The sequence below is a fragment of the Penicillium hordei genome, assembly GCF_028827395.1.
Source record: "Penicillium hordei strain IBT 12815 chromosome Unknown utg000005l_segment0_segment0, whole genome shotgun sequence".
Lineage (NCBI taxonomy): Eukaryota > Fungi > Ascomycota > Eurotiomycetes > Eurotiales > Aspergillaceae > Penicillium > Penicillium hordei.
This window is the reverse complement of record NW_026623146.1, coordinates 3,284,494-3,301,877: the sequence shown is the minus strand read 5'-3', so window position 1 is coordinate 3,301,877 and position 17,384 is coordinate 3,284,494. Positions and strand designations below refer to the sequence as shown.

At 45.7% G+C, this 17,384-nt stretch overlaps 8 protein-coding genes across 8 annotated transcripts; 5 read left to right on the top strand and 3 right to left on the bottom strand.

The window, feature by feature from the left end:
• Nucleotides 1-130: 130 nt before the first annotated feature.
• Nucleotides 131-808, bottom strand: N7537_010140 (uncharacterized protein; the record flags this gene model as incomplete). The annotated part of the gene is made up of 1 exon (XM_056901194.1): nucleotides 131-808. One exon carries the CDS (start codon nucleotides 806-808, stop codon nucleotides 131-133), a length of 678 nt encoding a protein of 225 aa, XP_056749862.1.
• Nucleotides 809-1,787: 979 nt separating this feature from the next.
• N7537_010139 (LURP-one-related/scramblase family protein) lies at nucleotides 1,788-2,478 on the top strand (the record flags this gene model as incomplete). The annotated part of the gene is made up of 2 exons (XM_056901193.1): nucleotides 1,788-2,118; nucleotides 2,201-2,478. The coding sequence occupies 2 exons, from the start codon at nucleotides 1,788-1,790 to the stop codon at nucleotides 2,476-2,478; spliced, it is 609 nt and encodes a 202-aa protein (XP_056749861.1).
• A 405-nt stretch (nucleotides 2,479-2,883) lies between these two features.
• N7537_010138 (uncharacterized protein) lies at nucleotides 2,884-3,615 on the top strand (the record flags this gene model as incomplete). Its single annotated transcript, XM_056901192.1, has 2 exons — nucleotides 2,884-3,507; nucleotides 3,568-3,615. 2 exons carry the CDS (start codon nucleotides 2,884-2,886, stop codon nucleotides 3,613-3,615), a joined length of 672 nt encoding a protein of 223 aa, XP_056749860.1.
• Nucleotides 3,616-4,025: 410 nt separating this feature from the next.
• N7537_010137 (uncharacterized protein) lies at nucleotides 4,026-5,986 on the bottom strand (the record flags this gene model as incomplete). The annotated part of the gene is made up of 4 exons (XM_056901191.1): nucleotides 4,026-4,509; nucleotides 4,754-4,805; nucleotides 4,854-5,188; nucleotides 5,250-5,986. The coding sequence occupies 4 exons, from the start codon at nucleotides 5,984-5,986 to the stop codon at nucleotides 4,026-4,028; spliced, it is 1,608 nt and encodes a 535-aa protein (XP_056749859.1).
• A 2,675-nt stretch (nucleotides 5,987-8,661) lies between these two features.
• Nucleotides 8,662-10,363, bottom strand: N7537_010136 (cytochrome P450; the record flags this gene model as incomplete). Its single annotated transcript, XM_056901190.1, has 4 exons — nucleotides 8,662-8,859; nucleotides 8,913-9,050; nucleotides 9,113-10,107; nucleotides 10,165-10,363. 4 exons carry the CDS (start codon nucleotides 10,361-10,363, stop codon nucleotides 8,662-8,664), a joined length of 1,530 nt encoding a protein of 509 aa, XP_056749858.1.
• A 1,248-nt stretch (nucleotides 10,364-11,611) lies between these two features.
• On the top strand, nucleotides 11,612-13,022 carry N7537_010135 (NAD(P)/FAD-dependent oxidoreductase; the record flags this gene model as incomplete). Its single annotated transcript, XM_056901189.1, has 2 exons — nucleotides 11,612-12,817; nucleotides 12,867-13,022. 2 exons carry the CDS (start codon nucleotides 11,612-11,614, stop codon nucleotides 13,020-13,022), a joined length of 1,362 nt encoding a protein of 453 aa, XP_056749857.1.
• Nucleotides 13,023-14,340: 1,318 nt separating this feature from the next.
• On the top strand, nucleotides 14,341-15,498 carry N7537_010134 (ceramidase; the record flags this gene model as incomplete). Its single annotated transcript, XM_056901188.1, has 6 exons — nucleotides 14,341-14,396; nucleotides 14,444-14,477; nucleotides 14,524-14,584; nucleotides 14,636-15,064; nucleotides 15,127-15,244; nucleotides 15,315-15,498. The coding sequence occupies 6 exons, from the start codon at nucleotides 14,341-14,343 to the stop codon at nucleotides 15,496-15,498; spliced, it is 882 nt and encodes a 293-aa protein (XP_056749856.1).
• Nucleotides 15,499-16,792: 1,294 nt separating this feature from the next.
• On the top strand, nucleotides 16,793-17,228 carry N7537_010133 (TMEM14 family protein; the record flags this gene model as incomplete). Its single annotated transcript, XM_056901187.1, has 3 exons — nucleotides 16,793-16,829; nucleotides 16,880-16,972; nucleotides 17,032-17,228. The coding sequence occupies 3 exons, from the start codon at nucleotides 16,793-16,795 to the stop codon at nucleotides 17,226-17,228; spliced, it is 327 nt and encodes a 108-aa protein (XP_056749855.1).
• Nucleotides 17,229-17,384: the final 156 nt, after the last annotated feature.

The window sequence follows — 17,384 nt, the reverse complement described above, 5'->3', positions numbered from 1 at the left end:
CTCAATGGCTAAGAGCAGTCACATAGCAATCGAAAACACATAACCAATGTGGTTACTTCTGCTCGGTTTTACAATACTACCAGTTGTAGATACAAACAATTGTGAAGGTAGAATGCTGTGGCCCTAAATCTCACTGATGCCTCTGAGTGGAAATATTCCGGTCCCCTCCCAGCGCTACCCCTGTATGGGCAATAATATCATCCAAACTGCCCCTCCTCTTGAACATCATCTCACAGTGCTCCACGTGCCACACGCTCTTGAATCTCTCTTCGATCGTGACCCCGGTCTGCGCCGCCCGCACCTGTTTCCGCCAGAACCATGCACAGTGGGGTACATGCCACTCATGTGACGCGTAAAATTGAGTCGTCGAACCAGCCAAAGCAGCAATCCCACTCCGATCCAGAGTCTGGGTCTTGTTTTCATCTGCATAAAAGGTCCAGGAGCCGTCGGGCCCCGGGCCAGCATGGTCACACTGCTCAGCCAGCTCATCGTCTCGACAGCGTGCTGGGAGCCAGGATACTAAAATACTATCGAATCTACAGTTGAGGGACATAGCCTCCGTCAAGGATTCCCCCCACCAGCAGGATATACTGGAATTGTTGTGGTTGATCTGGGGCCATGCTAAGCGGAGTGTGTTGATGCATCCGACAATAGCCATAGCTAGGAGGGCCGTTTTCCATACATATCCAAGGAGGAAAAGCCAGATCGAACGTCGTACGCGGGAAGACGAAGGCAGGTTTTCATCGGAGTCCACAATGTCAGCGTCAAACGGATTGTCGTTTGCACTGACCAAGGTGTATGTTTGCATTGAGGTGTATCTTATATTATCCTCGGTGCAAACGACGAAGTTTCTTAAGGTATTTGTGTATCAGGAAAATTTCAAGAAAATTTCACAGTTTCAACATCCAGCAGTTCCTAGAGGGCGATAGAATGTCTTATACTGCTCATGACGATATTTCAGCTAACTACATTAGACTTAGTGACAGAAAGCTGATGTATGAGCAATATCTGGTATAGATGACCAACTCTAACTAACGTATTTCACATACGAGTGGTCCACACATACGAGTAGTCGGCCCTATCCAAAACGCGTTAATTAATTTAACCACTATTTCTTTAACTACCTACTATACTACTAATACGCTCCCGGAGCTCTAAAGATTTAATACAGTAAGAGGGTAGGATCTTATTAGCTATATAGGGTTTTTAGAATTAGGAAATCCTTTTAATTTATAAAGTAGCGCGTTATTTCGAAGTCCTAAAGTCGACTCTCCTCCGCCGACTAAAAGGTACCCTTAGCCGCGCGATAGTTATCTTACGCTAATTTATAAAAGTTAACTAAAATTAAAGAGGAGTCTCTTAAAAAAATAGATTCTCTTTATAGATCTACGTAGAGTAGTCCCCTAGCCCTCTATAGTATAATAAATAGTAGATCTTCTTCTTTAAAAGTATAGAACTACCCTAGTCCTTTCGGTTAGCGAAAACTAGATTATAAATTTTACTAAAAGACGTCCTCTCCTCTCCTTCTAATCCTCGAAATAGTATAATTATAAGCGTATAAAATATAAAGACTCTAAAATTATTAGAGACTAGTTTAATGTAGTTTAAAAGTGGCCTAAGGCATCGAGCAAGTGGCGGCCTTAGGTACTGAGAGCAAGCATACCCTGCAAACCTCTCGGGAGCATAGATTTTGCGAGTAAATATCACGTGATCATATCCCCCGCGTTCCTCTAACTAGTCGATTCCCAATCTTTATCCTTCAGCTTTGACTGAATCCACCCATCACCATGGGTATCCTGGGCCACCACAATCTCGACTCTGTCGCCGAGCCTATCGCCATATTCGAACAATACATTGCGAAGGAGCCGCAGACAATAGTCCTGAAAGAAAAGGTGCTCTCCGTTTCTGGGGATAGCTTTGAAATCAAATTGGCAAATGGGGAGCCATTTTTGAAAGTGCACGGAGCCTGGGTATCGCTTTCTGGTCGCAAGAAGGTCGAGGACACCCATGGCAAGCACTTGTTTGATATTGTCAAGGAGCTTCTACATATCCGTTCGACCTATGCAATCGAGGACACCCACCGCAAGAAGGTTTGTGAGGTCAAGAGTAGTCTCACACGTAAGTACCGCCCTTTATGATCCAAGACCAATCAGCAAAGTAGACAGACTCCGTATGTTATACAAATTACTAACTGCACTAGTGATCGGCTCTAAGGCCACCGCCAGTTTCACTGATAGTAAGGGCAAGGCAGTGGCTCTCAAAATAAAAGGAGGCTGGTTCGATCATACTGCCGATATTGTCGACGAGAAGAGCGGCCAAACTGTGGCTCGCATTGACCGGAAACTGCTTAGCGGTCGCGATCTTGTGTTTGGCCAGCAGACCTACGCCGTTGTTGTGGCACCTGGCGTGGATGCAGCGCTGATCGCTGCCTTATGTATTTGTTTTGATGAGAAGAATAATGAGGAACGCGGAAATTAAACACTGGCATCTGGCAAGGGGTTACTGCCTGAAGCACCAATTTTTAGCCTAACGCGCCCACTCCAACCAATATTGTTAACTAACTGTCTTTTTCCTACATCCAGAATTACTGTTGGGATACCTGATTGCAAAAAATATTTAATATCAGCCTGTTGTTGAAAGTATTCCCGGTCACTAGCGAATTTTCAATGTTGTATGTTTTTGCCCCCTTTCTTTGCATTATAACTACTCCGTACTAGTAGATGCACATCCAGGGATATTTAAAATGAACCTTGACTCACAGTCTGTATTAATCTTATGTAATGCAGCTATTATATCAAAATCCGCATGGGGAGCCCTGTTTGTGGTTGTTGCCTGACCTATCTGAAACCTCTTAGTGAAAGTGTCATTTCCAACAGGACAACAATGCATCCAAAAAGCACCCCCTTAAGGGAAATTGATCCCTCCACAATCAAGCCCATTGGGCACATTACGAGTTCTGATGCATCCTCAATATTTGATGTAGAAGTGGATGGACAAGAGTACGCATTGAAACTTTTCCACGACAACGGCGACCCTGGATATGCCAAGAATGGCCGTGATCTGAACCGATTTCGCTGCGAATTCAATGCATATGAGAAGCTCGTCAGGTATGGTGTCTGTGAGTGCCACGTCGCTCCAAAATTCCACGGCTACATCGATAGAATGGATCCGGCGCTATTCCATCCGACTTTCCAAAATTTCGCCCATGACAAGTTCCAACCGAGGGGGCTGTTACTAGAATACTTCCCGATCGCAGAGAGTTTGAATTGCATGAATTTCTCGGATGCGCTCTTTCCCCAGGCAATTGAGGGCATGAAGGAGATACATGAAGCAGGCGTTCACCACCAAGACATCCACCCTAAAAACATACCCCTTGTTCGTGGAAACCCTGACAGGCTCGCCTGGATTGACTTTGATGTTGCAACGACCTTTACCGACTTTGAGCCTGAACAGCTCGCGCGCTCTGCCCACGAAATCGAGCTCGTGAAGGGATTTGGCGATGCGCTGGTAAGGGCTCTGTTGCTGCCTATGTCAGAACCATTTGGCGGTGCTAACTAACAAATATAGAGAGATGACCAGGCCGAGGGACTACCTCCGGATACTAAATTTTATTGAGAAGATCAGACATATATGTCTATCGAACACTGAGTGCTCAGGTAGAATCTTTCATGCAGATAATCCAAAGATAAATGCATATCTTCAACCTTGGATTGTAAATATCTTGTCCATTCTTAGTGATAAAAGCTAAGATTGGAGCTCCAGTTCGATTAGATTAAAGTATCGTTACCTTTAAACTATTACAAATTGAGTAGGAGTAACTATTCACCGTTGCAGTTAACTAGCACAGTGCATAATCCCATTATCAACGGAGGGTACTATGTCACCCTTGCCCATTTCGCATGACACTTTGTTTCGTAATAACATATTCCTGATAATTTTGTACAAAATAATAAAACCTCTATATGCGATCTTGGCTTGAGCAAAACAAGAGTAAATAACAGTTTTGTGAAGACGAGTGATCATTTTTAAACGGGATCAAAAGAAGTTTTGTGGATATTCACATACCTATCTTTCTCCAGCTGTTTCTTCTCTGTTCCAGTGATACCTCGTGCTTGAAGAAAGGGATCGGCGTTAACAATGACAGGCAGACCACGGTGTCTTCCTCGCAATGAAACTGCGATAAGCAATAGTTTGCTAAGTGTGTGCCATGCACCACAAAACGCGTAACTCTGACCGGGATAACCAATAGACACACCGACGCAGCTGTATGCAGACACAGCTTCGAAGATAATCTTGAAGGTGGAAAAGGCCAAGGGTTCAGCTGTGAAGTGACCCGATTCGATGATTGTTATGAGGAGGATTGCAAGGGAGAGCCACCAGATATCGTGGCTGAATTGAGACCGAAGTTGTTTGTACACAAAGCGGCCATGGGAAAATCTTGAGAAGCGCGGGCGAGGGGGTTCTTGCTGAAGGTGTTCTGCGGGCCCATTATCCGCAACCTCTGTGCTGCTACAATATGTCAGACTGCAAACCCAATTAGTAAGATTGGAGGGAGTCACACCTGATCGCGGCCGAGACAGGGAAAGCAGAAATATACTAGAACCTCCATATTTAGTCACTGATACTGTCGCTGAGCAAAAAGATGAGGTCCCACCATCATAAAGACTAAATCAAATCCAATCAGCAAATTGTCTAGTCAAAGCCGCCCTTGCGCTCTTGAAGAGTGAGGCACAAACCATATAGAATGAGTAACCCCTGTGGCAAGCGATCGAATGCGACAACAGAAAACCCCCCACCACGCACAGCTTTCTTCTGTGTTAGTTATGTCCAACATCGAATGGCTAGGGACCTACCTAAAGCTTGGAAAAGCCCATCTAGGACTCGGAAGTTGACTGCAAGAGAGCCGATCTCCTCATTATGAATCGCAGAAATCTCGAAACCACCCCACATGAGGCCATTGAGAAAAATAATTGTGCCCAACACGAACCATGTATGGCAGGCAGGGTACAAGTAAGCGCAGACCTTATGGGGCTGAGAAAGAGTAAAATCGAAAGTTCGTCGCCATAACTGCCAAGTGGGACTATTTGGTAACATCATTCTCAATACCCAGATGAAGAAGCGCAGTAAGCAGGGGAAAAGAGTATTTCCAGCAAGGATGAGAAAGCCGCAGGCAAGAAGTGGAAAGGGCCTGGGGGCTGTGTCAGTAGGACTTTTTCAAAATTATGCTTTGTAATAAAAGAATTACCCACTCTGTTTGATAAGGGCCCATATTAGTGTCAATGAGGGACATCCCGTTGTTGCAAAGCGCAGATGCAGCAAGAAAAGCGCCCGCCCAAAAAGGAGAGGCTTTATCCTCCCGTGGAATATCTGGGCGGACGAACTTTGACCATAGGCCAATACTCACGATACCAAGAATGAGGAACCCGATGAAGTATAGTATAATAAGCCCAGTTATTAAACAAAGTGCCATATACTGTATACCATCTGGTGCATTGCAGCAGATTGAGTCTCTGCAAGACAGACGGTTGGCTGATCGGTGGATCATGCCCTTGGACCAAGAAATTAGGCCTTGAATGTGTGCCTTGCAATTTTGAATGTCTTTTCTTTTGTTATTCACGCTGACGGAAGAACTTCGCTCGGTCTCGTCACAATGTTGCGAGTCTGTGGCAGCACAAAGTTCATGGCCATTCCATAATCCTATATCGGCTTGAACCTCCCTCACTACCATTCTGATTTTTGCTTTGTCTATTAATTTGGTAGGCAATTCATCCTCTTTGTAACAGCCTATTTGTTCCTCGAGTTGCAATATCGGCATTTGGGACACTGTTTGGTCACCCTTTTCCTCGCTTGGGGCATCGTTCAGCGCAGTTCGGAACGATATCGCACGCAATAAGGAGATGAAAGCGAATATTGGAAAAGCATGGCCAAGAATAAGAAGGGCAAAAAGCGTGCCCTGCTGTAGAGAACCCAATGTAGATAGGTCCATCTTTGGAAAAGGTAAGCCATATATCCCGGGTTTTATACGATCAGATGTGCAGACGTACCACATTCAGCCCAGTCCCCGTCATGGCGCTGAAACACATGAACAAAGCGTCAACATAGTGGAGACCATGGATCTGCGTTGGAGCAGTGTAGAATATGATACTACAGATGGTAGGAGTGAGAATAAAGTACGCATAGTGTAGCGTGAGTGGACTCAATCTAATAAGATCAGCCATGATCGGCATACTTAGTTGAGAGTCGTCGTAAGCATCGTCTAAGATCGGTGCTAGGGCGCCCAAAAGTATATATAAGGATCATCGCATTGTACGGTTCAGCGGAAAATAAAATAAATAAATAAAAGCTGCCCCTTGTTTGCATCACAGCGCCTAAGTTCAACATAAAAAGCTATTAGACCCCCCTTTCATCCGGAATGTAGGCGTAGTAACGTCTCGTTTTGGCCGCTGCCTCTTATCAGGACCGGGCAGAAACAACCGCCGAGCACCATGGTAAATTCATTGGGCATCATTGAATTTTGGAGCTCAATGAACTCAGTGGAGCAAAAGGGGGTACAAGGCTTAGCAGGTTCTAAGGTACGGCGCGCTGCATTATGCGGATGCAAGGCTTAAATATGTGGGACCGTGTTATTTGGAATTTTTTCACTTTGTATGGGATTAGGCACCTTATCACAAGAGAATGGCCAAATTGGTACCGTTACAGGAGTGTTGACAGCCAATGTAAATAGATCGGTCCAATTTTGCAATATACAAGCCCTATTTATAGGAAGGTCAAGTTATTCAGTCCACTGCCATATCGACGGGATCACCGAGATATGAGCCACCCGAAGGATCTTGTGGTTGGGCAGGGTGAATCTACGATAAGGTGATATGTGAGGAATGGTCTTTTCTATCGCACTCTGGAGTTACACTCGATTTACTAAATGGTTCACTTCCATGTTTACCACAGTTACCCTTTTGAGAAGGTACCAGTTCCCCCAATATCACTTCTCTAATGCCACAGCACCTCTCTTCATACAGTACCATATTATTCCGCTGAGTAGCTAAAAATTCACTTATATCCAGTTTGCCGCTAGACCGTCTTGACGCTAAAGAATAAAGCTTTGGGCAATCACGATGTCTCTTACGTGCTAAGAGGGGCTGGATAAAATTTCAGAAAGGCTAGAACACTCGCCAAGTTACCGAAAGTCTCCCCTGCAGATTGAGGCTAGCATTTTTCAAGCTCAGCCACCTCGGAAGTTTCTCAATGATCAAGGTAGCTTACAGATGTTGATTTCATTTCCACAGCCCGCTTAGTACATTTGTTGATCGTTAAAATCAACGTCTTGCATGAAATTGAGGAATGTATCTAGTTGTTCATAAGTCCGTTATCTGGCTCTAGGATATATATATTGGTACAAAGATGTAGAATATTCCACTTCCAGAGAACTCACTTGAAACCTTGACAAGGTTTACTGTGGTCTAAATTGCCCCTTCTATTGTTAGGCTGCCCTGATGGCGTGTGTTTGAACTCTCAGGTGTCACATGTTCCCATAGTAGTAGACTGGCTTTCTCTTTCCTCCTACATCATTCTTTACAACTATCATCCAGAATACATTACATTGTGCTGCTTTCATGATCTCATCTACCTAGTAGACTCGAACAATTTTCAATTCAATCTCTAGCTACGCAACAACTCACTACACGACCCTTAGAGTACATAACGGATACCATACCTGATGTGCTTAGAAATATCGGATAATTGAAGATATCTTATAATCACGATTTAGTTGAGGATAAGAAGGCGTAGTTATGATTAATCAACACACGAATTCACCAGTGTGCGAATTCAACGTGCCGAAAACGTCAAAGAAATTCAAAAATTTGACAATTTGACTGGTTCTCAATGTGGTATGCATAAAATGACTATTGCCTCGTTCATCATCTTTCGGTGTACAGTTATTGAACCTACCTTCGGTGGTGCTTTGTTTTTAAACCATCTCCCGACAGTATAGAATTCAAGATGACCGAGCGCAATGATCATAGGCTTTCCTTTGGACCCTGTTGCAAATTCCTATAATACGGTGAACATTATGAAAAGAAAAGATTGCGAGCAAATAGAAGGAGGAAAAGACATGAGACTAGTTACGAGGAGCCCATCCCTTGATCAACTAAAACATTGGAAACCCTTTAAAATTCCATCCAACTAGCCTTTCAACAGCTCCCCAGAATTGACATTCAACGACTCCCTAGAGTTAACTACTGTCAGTGCATGGAGTGGTAATTTACCACTAGCAAGCCATTGATTACACAGGAACCCACATTTCTTTGCGTCTTGTGGGGTAAATTGGTTCAACCAGCAATCTCAGTTTATTAACAACCTATCTGCACATACAGGGGGTATTTCAACTTGTCCTCGATCGTATGCTTACTTTTTTTAATCAATCAATTTTTCCATCTTAATTGGTTACGCTTGTTCTTATTCGCCCCTGAGTGCATACATGTATACTATCGCTAACGAGGCTACAAGGCACTCGTGATAGCGGTAAGAATTATTGAATTAGGAAGAGGATCTCGTCGTAAAAGAAGAAACAGAATTTCGATATTTATAAACAGAGATCGCGAATACGACGGCTGAAGTAAGCCCTTATAACAAGCAGGCTAAAACTAAAACTCTAAAGTGATACTACTTTCTGGATTTTACACTCAAATAAAAGTTTTGGGGTTTTACAAACCCATAGTTGAGAGTTTCCCAGGATCCGTTCGGCACGGCAGCAGTTCCTCGAAGCTTGAAGTCGAAATCGCGAATAATTCTAGGGATTAACTTGGACATCTCCAGTATGGAAATATGTTTCCCTATACAGTTTCGTGATCCCAACCCAAACTACAACGAACTAAGTCAGCTGCAGGTCTAGATGCTTGATATCTAGAACTTACGGGCATCCAACCCCTATTCATGACGGAATGTTTCTCTGTATCATTGTCCAACCATCGATCGGGACGGAAGCGGTCAGCATCTTCTCCAAACGACGCTTTATTCCTATGCTGAACCCAGGTGTTGAAGCCAACAACAGACTGTGACGAGAGCAAGAAGTATTAGCATTCCTACGGAGCCCGTGGATACCGATCTTGCTTACCCCTTCGGGAAAGAAATGCCCATGAATGGTCGCACCGCCTCTAGGTACAGATCGTTCCAACGGCACACCTACCGCCGGGTGGATGCGTAGAGACTCCTTGATAACGGCCTGGAGGTAAGGCATTCGCTGAGATTCCTTGAATGTGGGCGCTTCCGAAAGCTCGCCACGGATGGTGAAGTCGTCGATCTCCTTGCGTAGCTTCGCCAGGGTAGCCGGATTCTTCAACAAGTTGTAAAGAATGGCCGCCAGGCTAATGCCGGTAGTGTCTGAGCCAGCAAACATATTCACTAAACAGCCAGTAAGGATGTGATATTTAGTGAATATATCAGGCGTGTTGAAGTGCCTGGCTAGAAATTTCGACAGGAAAGTCTCCGAAATAGCTGCAGTGTCTTCTTGGGCTTTTACCTCAGTGACTGATTTCGGAGAGGCCATTTCTTTCTCAATCAACTCTTGGGTAAACGTCGTGATGTATGAAGTATTCCTACCGCCATAACGACTGGTACGAGCGCTCAGTCTCAGTGCCCACCGATTAAAGCGAGGAAAGAGTCCAACCAAAGTTGTGTATTCCACTCTTTGGTCGAGGTTGTGGATAATATTACCAACGTCCTCTCCTCGATCTAGAAAGCCGAGACGCCGTCCATAAGTTATAAAAGCGATAACATCAAATGCAAAAATTTGGAACCAGCGTCCAAAATTGACTGCCGTCCCAGCTTTGGAAAACTCGAGAAGTCGTTGAGAGAAGATAGCAGCACAATCATCAATGTAAGGCTCGTAATGAACAAGAGAGGTCATCGAATATGCATTAGAGTAAAGCCGCCTGCTTTGTGCGTGGTGTTTGATATCTCTCATAGCAAAGAGGTTCCAAGCAGCCTTATTAGGTTGCAACGAGCTGTACCACTCAGACTTCGGGAACTGCGTTCCATGGCCATAAATAGTTTGTAACGATTCTGTATCGTTAATACTGTACCGGTTCGGACCATAACGAACAATGGCGCCTAGTAGAACAACGGATTAATTAGAATCCTTCGGGCTATAAGACAGGTCCATCCTACCGTATTGTTGGTGAAGCTTCAAGGTGACCTTCTCAAACTCGCCCTTCCTCAGCTGATTTAAGTACCAGAGGTCAGTAAAGCGTGCGAGGAGCGGCCCTGGCACCGACCGTAGAGGTGATCGAAGCCATTGAAGGAAGGTCGCCGTAAGATAAGCCAGCATTGCAAAGGCCACGAATGCCAATAGAAGTTGAGTGTTCATTTTTAAGAAGGTAAAATAGTAAGAGGTGTCGCAGTATTGTCAGGATCGTTTGGTAGGAAGTGAATTGTAAAAACATGACTGTCGTCTTCATTGCCCAAGACTTATATAACGGGTAAATAGAGAGGACGTCATATCCAAGGTTGGCGAATGTATATTATTAAGCGGACTTGCTAACTAGTTCGCTATCCGAGACTAGGAATCATTCTACTACGGGTAGATACAAGGTATCTGTAGGGATATCGATGGGGTGTTAGTGGGCAGTTTCTCAGTTGGTGGATCAGTGACCAGCGACGCCAAGACAAAATGATCCAATAGCGGTGGTTTACCACCTAGAGAGCGAGCCAAACACAAACCCCTCGGATAACTAAGGCCCGATGGCCGAGCCGACCACTCGGAAGCTTAGTTTTATTGGCGTGAAGATGAGCGAATATTTTGAGGTTTCTCCGACGGTAGCATTTTGTAGCTACAGAAGGCGTGAATTGGGACGCAAGATAGCGAGATGTCAGACTGGGATATGGCCCCCTAGGCCCTAAACAGGAACCGAGGTTTTTGTTATGGTCTAGTGGTAAAATAGGCTGTATTTTTCCCACACGAGATAATCATTGAGTCTTAGCTCTCTAGCGAACCTTTCGACCATTAGCGTTGCACCGATTTGGCAAACCCCTCTACTCGGATAATGCATTCGTGTGATGGCATTCTCGCAGTGGGAAGTCAGGGTACCTACCCTTAGCTGTGAAGGTACTCCTTGGTTAATACAATCTTCCGCATTAGTCCATCACCACTACACCACAATCGACTGCCGGCCCGGGTAAATTTTCCTTATGGGCGTTCCTTGCTGAATCAGAGCCGTCAAGGGCCCCGGATGCGAGCTTAGGCGTCAGCAAACTGGGTCAGGACGAGAGACTACATACCAACCGAGGGATGCTCCCTGTATCACCTCTTGGTTGGTATGGGCCTTACCTAAGTGGTGTATAAGGTTGGACCTATGCATAATACGCTCAGATGAAACATGTACCCTTGCCCCCAGGGGCCGGAGACGTACAGACACCTCGGTCTTTATCAGATCCGTGGTCCGAGGATGCCAAGGGAAATTATCTGATCCTGCCTCGTCTTGCAGACACCTCGGGCCTTATCAGATCCGTGTAGTCCGAGGATGCCAAGGGAAATTATCTGATCCGGCCTGCAATAAATGCTCCTTGTTGCCCATCGGTCAAGTCGACGTCGTGCAGATCCCGTCATAATTCCACCATGGCTTGGAGTCCGACCCGTGTTATGCTCAAGGCCGTCTTGGCCTTAAAGTTCGCCATCTACGCCATCGTAATGTTTGTTCAGATACTAGGCGAACTGTTCGCGGCCAGCTCTCGAGGCCGAACTCTACCCTCTCCAGCCCCCCGCAAGAACCGCGAACTGCAGAACATTGTCATCGTCGGCGCGTCTTTCGCAGGCTATCATGCGGTTCGCATCATTGCCACTACACTGCCCCCCAACACTCCGTATCGAGTTATTATGATCGAGCCCCATTCTCACTTCCACTTCACGTGGGTCCTTCCCCGATTCTGTGTTGTCGATGGAGCTCACAAGGCCTTCATCCCGTACGGACCGTACCTCAATGGTGCACCTGAGGGGAGAGTGCAATGGATACAAGACCGTGTCGCCGAGGTCGGTCGGGCGACCGTACGGCTGGCCAGGGACGGCGAGGTGATCCCGTACGCCTTCCTTGTCATTGCCACGGGCTCGGGGGCGAACGACGGGTTGCCATCGCGCGTGGGTGCCGATGAGAAGCGGGAAGGACTGCATCAGCTGGAAACCATACGGACAAGAATCCGGGACTCGAAGAACCTTGTCATCGTCGGTGGAGGTGCTGCCGGCGTCGAGCTAGCGGCCGATGCGAAGCACAACTATCCCGAGAAGAATATCACACTCGTGCACTCGCGTGACGCTGTCTTGCATCGCTTTGGCCCCGAGCTCCAGCTTGCTGCAACCAAGGCGTTAACAAGTCTCGGCGTCGAGTTGATTCTCGGGAACAGAACAACGGGCAACGACATTGGAAGTGGCGCTGTGAGCCTGACCTCTGGAAGGACGGTGGAATGCGACTTTCTGGTGCGTTTAGCTAAGGCCCTGGACGAAATGATGACTAACCCAAGCAACCAGGTCAACTGTTCAGGCCAGAGACCGTCCTCGGCACTCATATCTAATTTGAGTCCGAAAGCTATCTCACCGACGGGACACATAGGTGTCAAATCAACCTTGCAGATCAGGGATGACAGCTTGCCTAATGTCTACGTCTGCGGCGACGTCGCAGACGCCGGTGTGCGCAACCCTAATGCACGCGTTGCCATGCACCAGGCCACAACGGTAGCGAACAACATTGTGCAAGCCGCGACGGGAAATAGTCCCGCAGAGACATACACGCCGTTCTGGGCGGACAGTATCATAAAACTGACACTGGGCCTCGTATGTATTCCAAGACTATCGCCAGCAATGGAGACTTACCGGAAAGTAGACCAGATCCGTTTCTCACCTCAGCGACGGAAAGGCCGAGCTGCTGTGGCCAACCAAGGAGAAGGACTTGGCCTTGATGTCGGCGAAGGCATGGAGGCGGATGGGTGCCACGCCGTTCGAAGACCACGAGGTGCCGCCTGCAATGACAAGACTTTGATGAGGCAGCGGCCATTTCCCTGTAGAATCTAGAATCAAATATCTGGCCGGTCCTTTCTTGAGTCATCAAGTGCAAATCCGAGTCACATCCAAGACTGAATTTACTTGCCTTCTTGAAAAGAGTTTTCCTGATCCGGAACTTTTTCTGGTTTCTTCGGTGCAAGAGTACAGATCCCTTTGAGCTAGAGATGAAGGCATAATTACCGACTTCACAGAGCTAATAATCTGTACTGGATTGGACTCTTCAACGTGCCCACCAAGCACTGAGGCCTTTGTTTCGTCTAATGAATATCCAATGACGAGCACGGATTCTTATACGCGGCGAGTTACTAGGGGAGCAGGGAAAGCGGCACGTCCAGAATCTGGGTCTAAGCTGGGATCTTCACCACAGCGCCCATGCAGGAAGAAAAGGAAAAGGACGATCAGACAAAATGGAAGTCATAATACCCACGCTGGGTAACTCTACCTACAGCTTAAAGGGCTTCCACCATCAGCCATGTCCATGCCTTTCATTTATGAGGAGTGAGGGCAGCCCATCATTAACTCTTACAGATTTTCCATTATTTACTGAGCGTTAGTCCTTGTTCCTAGAATACATATCGAGCGGAAGTGGGTATTCTATATGCGTACAGAGAAATAACTAATTGCGAAACGGCTGCTTTGATATAATTGGTAATTAATTAGACTGTTGTCAAATGAAAATGCAGATTCTGTGGAGCTAGTACCTAACGTATTTCACTACCAAGCCGGCTATACCTAGACCTAGCAGTGACCCGCGGTTAACTCTCACGACCCTCGAACCGCCCCGCTACTAGGGCGGTTCGACGGTCTAACTTTCCGACCCTAAGGGTAGTCTACCTAGATATTAGACCCTCGGAGGGTTAGCCGCGGGTAACCCTAAGAGCCGTTAAATAGTATAAATAAGTAAATCTTATAACATATATAATGTATATAGATTTGCCTTATAATTTCTTAAAGAATATCTTTTAGTAATATATTATTATAATATATATTCTTTAAACTAGTTTCTATCTACTATATCTACTATATATCTATTAAGGCTTATTAAAACCTTCCAAACTCTTCTAAGTCCCAACGTGGCTTTTTTCACCTATTGTTATGATTGACCCAGGAGGTCGCCAAATTGTCTTACCTTGCCTTGCTTGTTTGCTATCTGCTTTGTCAGCTTCCATATTCTGTTGCCTTATATCAGGATCTTTCTTTCACAACGCATCTGCCTTGGGTCTCTCTTTTTATCCATCCACCTATTTCTTTGTGCCTCTAGCTATATTTTCAACTTCTCACACACCGAAACCATAATGCAAATCGACACCCCTGCCGATGCCTTTTGGGGCCTACCAAGCTCTAAAGCCAAGTCAGTTACCTTACATCTCGTATAGGTCGTCAACTAACATGGACTAGCTTTTGCGAACAGGTAGCAGCCCCACTCCGACTCGTATGATCCATGCAGCTGACTTGGAACTTTTTTTTTTCATTTTTAGGATTATGTTGTGACAAGATACGTCGCGGAATTCATCAACAGCTTAACCAACCTATGTTATGGTACGTAAAGGGATATTAGGAAATTGTGTAAGCTCTAACACGGCCATTTAGTCTTCTATGCGATTTACGGCCTACGCCGATTACAGCAGGCCCGTAGTATTAGTTTTTCTCGCGCCCTCCCTTACTATGGCTTGATGGCAGTTGGCCTTTGCTCTGCGATCTACCACGTCAGTCTTCAATACCACACTCAGATGCTGGACGACCTATCTATGCTTTTCACAACCACCCCACTGCTGCACAGAGTCTTGACAGTAAACGCCAATCGCAAAGACTCATTTGTCGCGGGCGCAGCTATTTACATGGCTCTCTCGCTACTTATAATTTACCACGTCACAACAGATGAATTAATTATTCATGCTTCGTTCTTTGTTAGCAGCATCGCTATCATCGGTATTCGGACTATTCAGCTACTCAAACAACGCACCACTGAGAATTCAACAGCTCGGCGACAGGTTTGGGGCATGGTTGTATTTGGGGCTGGTAAGTCAATTTATTAGTATTTGATACTTCTTTATGGGCAGCCAAACTAATTCCAAATCAAGGCATCTTTCATCTTGGATATATTGTCTGGCTTGTTGATAGCTGGGCCTGTGAATGGCTTACAAGTACACGAGCGGCAATTGGGCTTCCTTGGGCATGGCTGCTAGAACTTCACGGATGGTAAGTTGTACCAAGTATCTGTACTTCTACGATTGATCTTCGTGGGCCGAGAGACTGATTCTATATACAGGTGGCATATCTTCACCGGTATCGGTGCCTATACTTTTATTGCGGTCATTGATCAACTTGTGTCAGGTGGGGATCATCAGGATATTGACGCCAATTTTGCCTGGCCTGCAACATGGGCCTCCCAGTCAATATTTGCTGGAGTTGCTTCCACCATGGTTGGGGCAGATGATAAAAAGCACAACTGAAATTACTCTCAATTTTGTCCTTGAGCAATACCCGCTGAAATATTCCTGAGTTTTATTGCTGTGTATTTCTGTCTAGCGCATTTTGGCTATTTTCCCAATCATATAGCGGAGATCCAGAGATAGGTTACATTGTCTTCAAGTCAATTGCATCTGCTGACTGGTCAGGTGATGAACTTCCATTTATTTTCTAGAGTTGAGGAGTTGACTAGATATCTTCTCACCTAATTGCTTCTTTTCGCTTCCTCTCCTCATAAAATTTGCTCTCGGCGCATTCCGGAACTATTTATCCATTTCACAAAACCGTTTCTATCTAGTATACGCGATATACTAAGGAAACGAAGTATCCATAAAGCTGGTAGATCCCGTATCCGAAAGGAAACATTCATCAGATCCACCCGCAAACCCTGTCCAAAAATGAGGGTTTGAATAACAGCAAGATGAGGATAATGACATGCCGGAAGTACAGTCAGACCCTATGGACGTGGCCGGGAGCCCAACCGCAGTCACAAAATCCAACACAGCGCCAAGGATCGCCTCAAGAGCACTCGAGAAAGTCTACTCGGCGCAGACTTGGTTCATCCGTTGAAGGAGGTGGTAAATTGACCGGAGCAACTCGGCATCTTCGAGTCCGTCACAAATAGACTGAAGAGATGAATTAGTCATACAATACGAAAAGTAAAAACGTAAAGCAAAAAATACCGTGGTAGAATCGCATAGCTTTTCACTTCATCGATGGTCTTACCTCCCATCGCGATCAATATCCGAACGGCATTTTATAAATCGGCAAGGCTTTCAGCGCTATTCAAATCAGATGGAAACACACATGAACTATCAATCTGGATGAGAACAATAGATCCATATAGATGAATAGATTCAACAGATTAGAAGATTATAAAGTAAATAGTCCTCAATGACGTGGACGGTGAGAATTAGGGTGACATCACCCTCTGTGCACTGGCAGTATAAAACCATTCCATGTCATGAGCACCGCGCAAGAATAGATAATGCTTCTCGTAAATGATTCCTGTACCCCATATAACTCCAAAAATTTGCGCATGCATTTCGAGAATTGAAATAGCATATTCACTGAGAATATAAAGTCATTGTCGGATGATATGTTGTATGGCTTCGGCTTTAACCAGTTCGGTGCTCGGGTTCCCGAATTCCCGAAGGGTCCCGCTGACTCATCGGAACTCGACCTCGGGAGCCTCCGGGATCTGCCCCTGGCACTGGACAGCTTTCTAAATTCTGAACCTTCACTTGGACTACATATTTCAAGTGCATAACTATCACTATGGCTGAACATCCTTCCTTTACCCTTGCAGCCCTTCGTAAGTACCTGCGGGGAACGAGACAAGTTAACATATCTGACCAAAACCAGTTCCTATCGGAGGTACCGTTGGCTTTCTGCGAACCCGATCAGCGCCTTCCTTGATTGCCGGTGTTGGACTCGGTGTATCATATGCCTATTCTGGTAAGTGAAGACCCTCGCTACCGCGTACCAAAATTCTCTAAAACAGACCATGTTACTAGGTTATTTGATCAAGGAGAACAAGGACTACGGCACTGAGCTTGCCCTGGGAAACAGCATCCTCCTGCTAGGCTCTGCAATTCCTAGGATCATTAAGACGAAGGCTAGGGCCGCTATGCCTCTCGCTCTTGGTGCCACTGGGTTGTTGGCATCTTTCTATTATCAGAAGAAGGTTCGGGAGTTCCGCTTCGGAGTCTAAATTCTACCACTTCATAGATATTACTCCATCAACAGCACATATACTTTGATTACAGGTAGCAATCCCTTTTCTCGTGGCACTTCTATGCGGCTATATAGACAGGATAATGTCTGCCGGGTGGGGCCTTTCCTATCTGGGCTGCTGCCGCTTTATAAG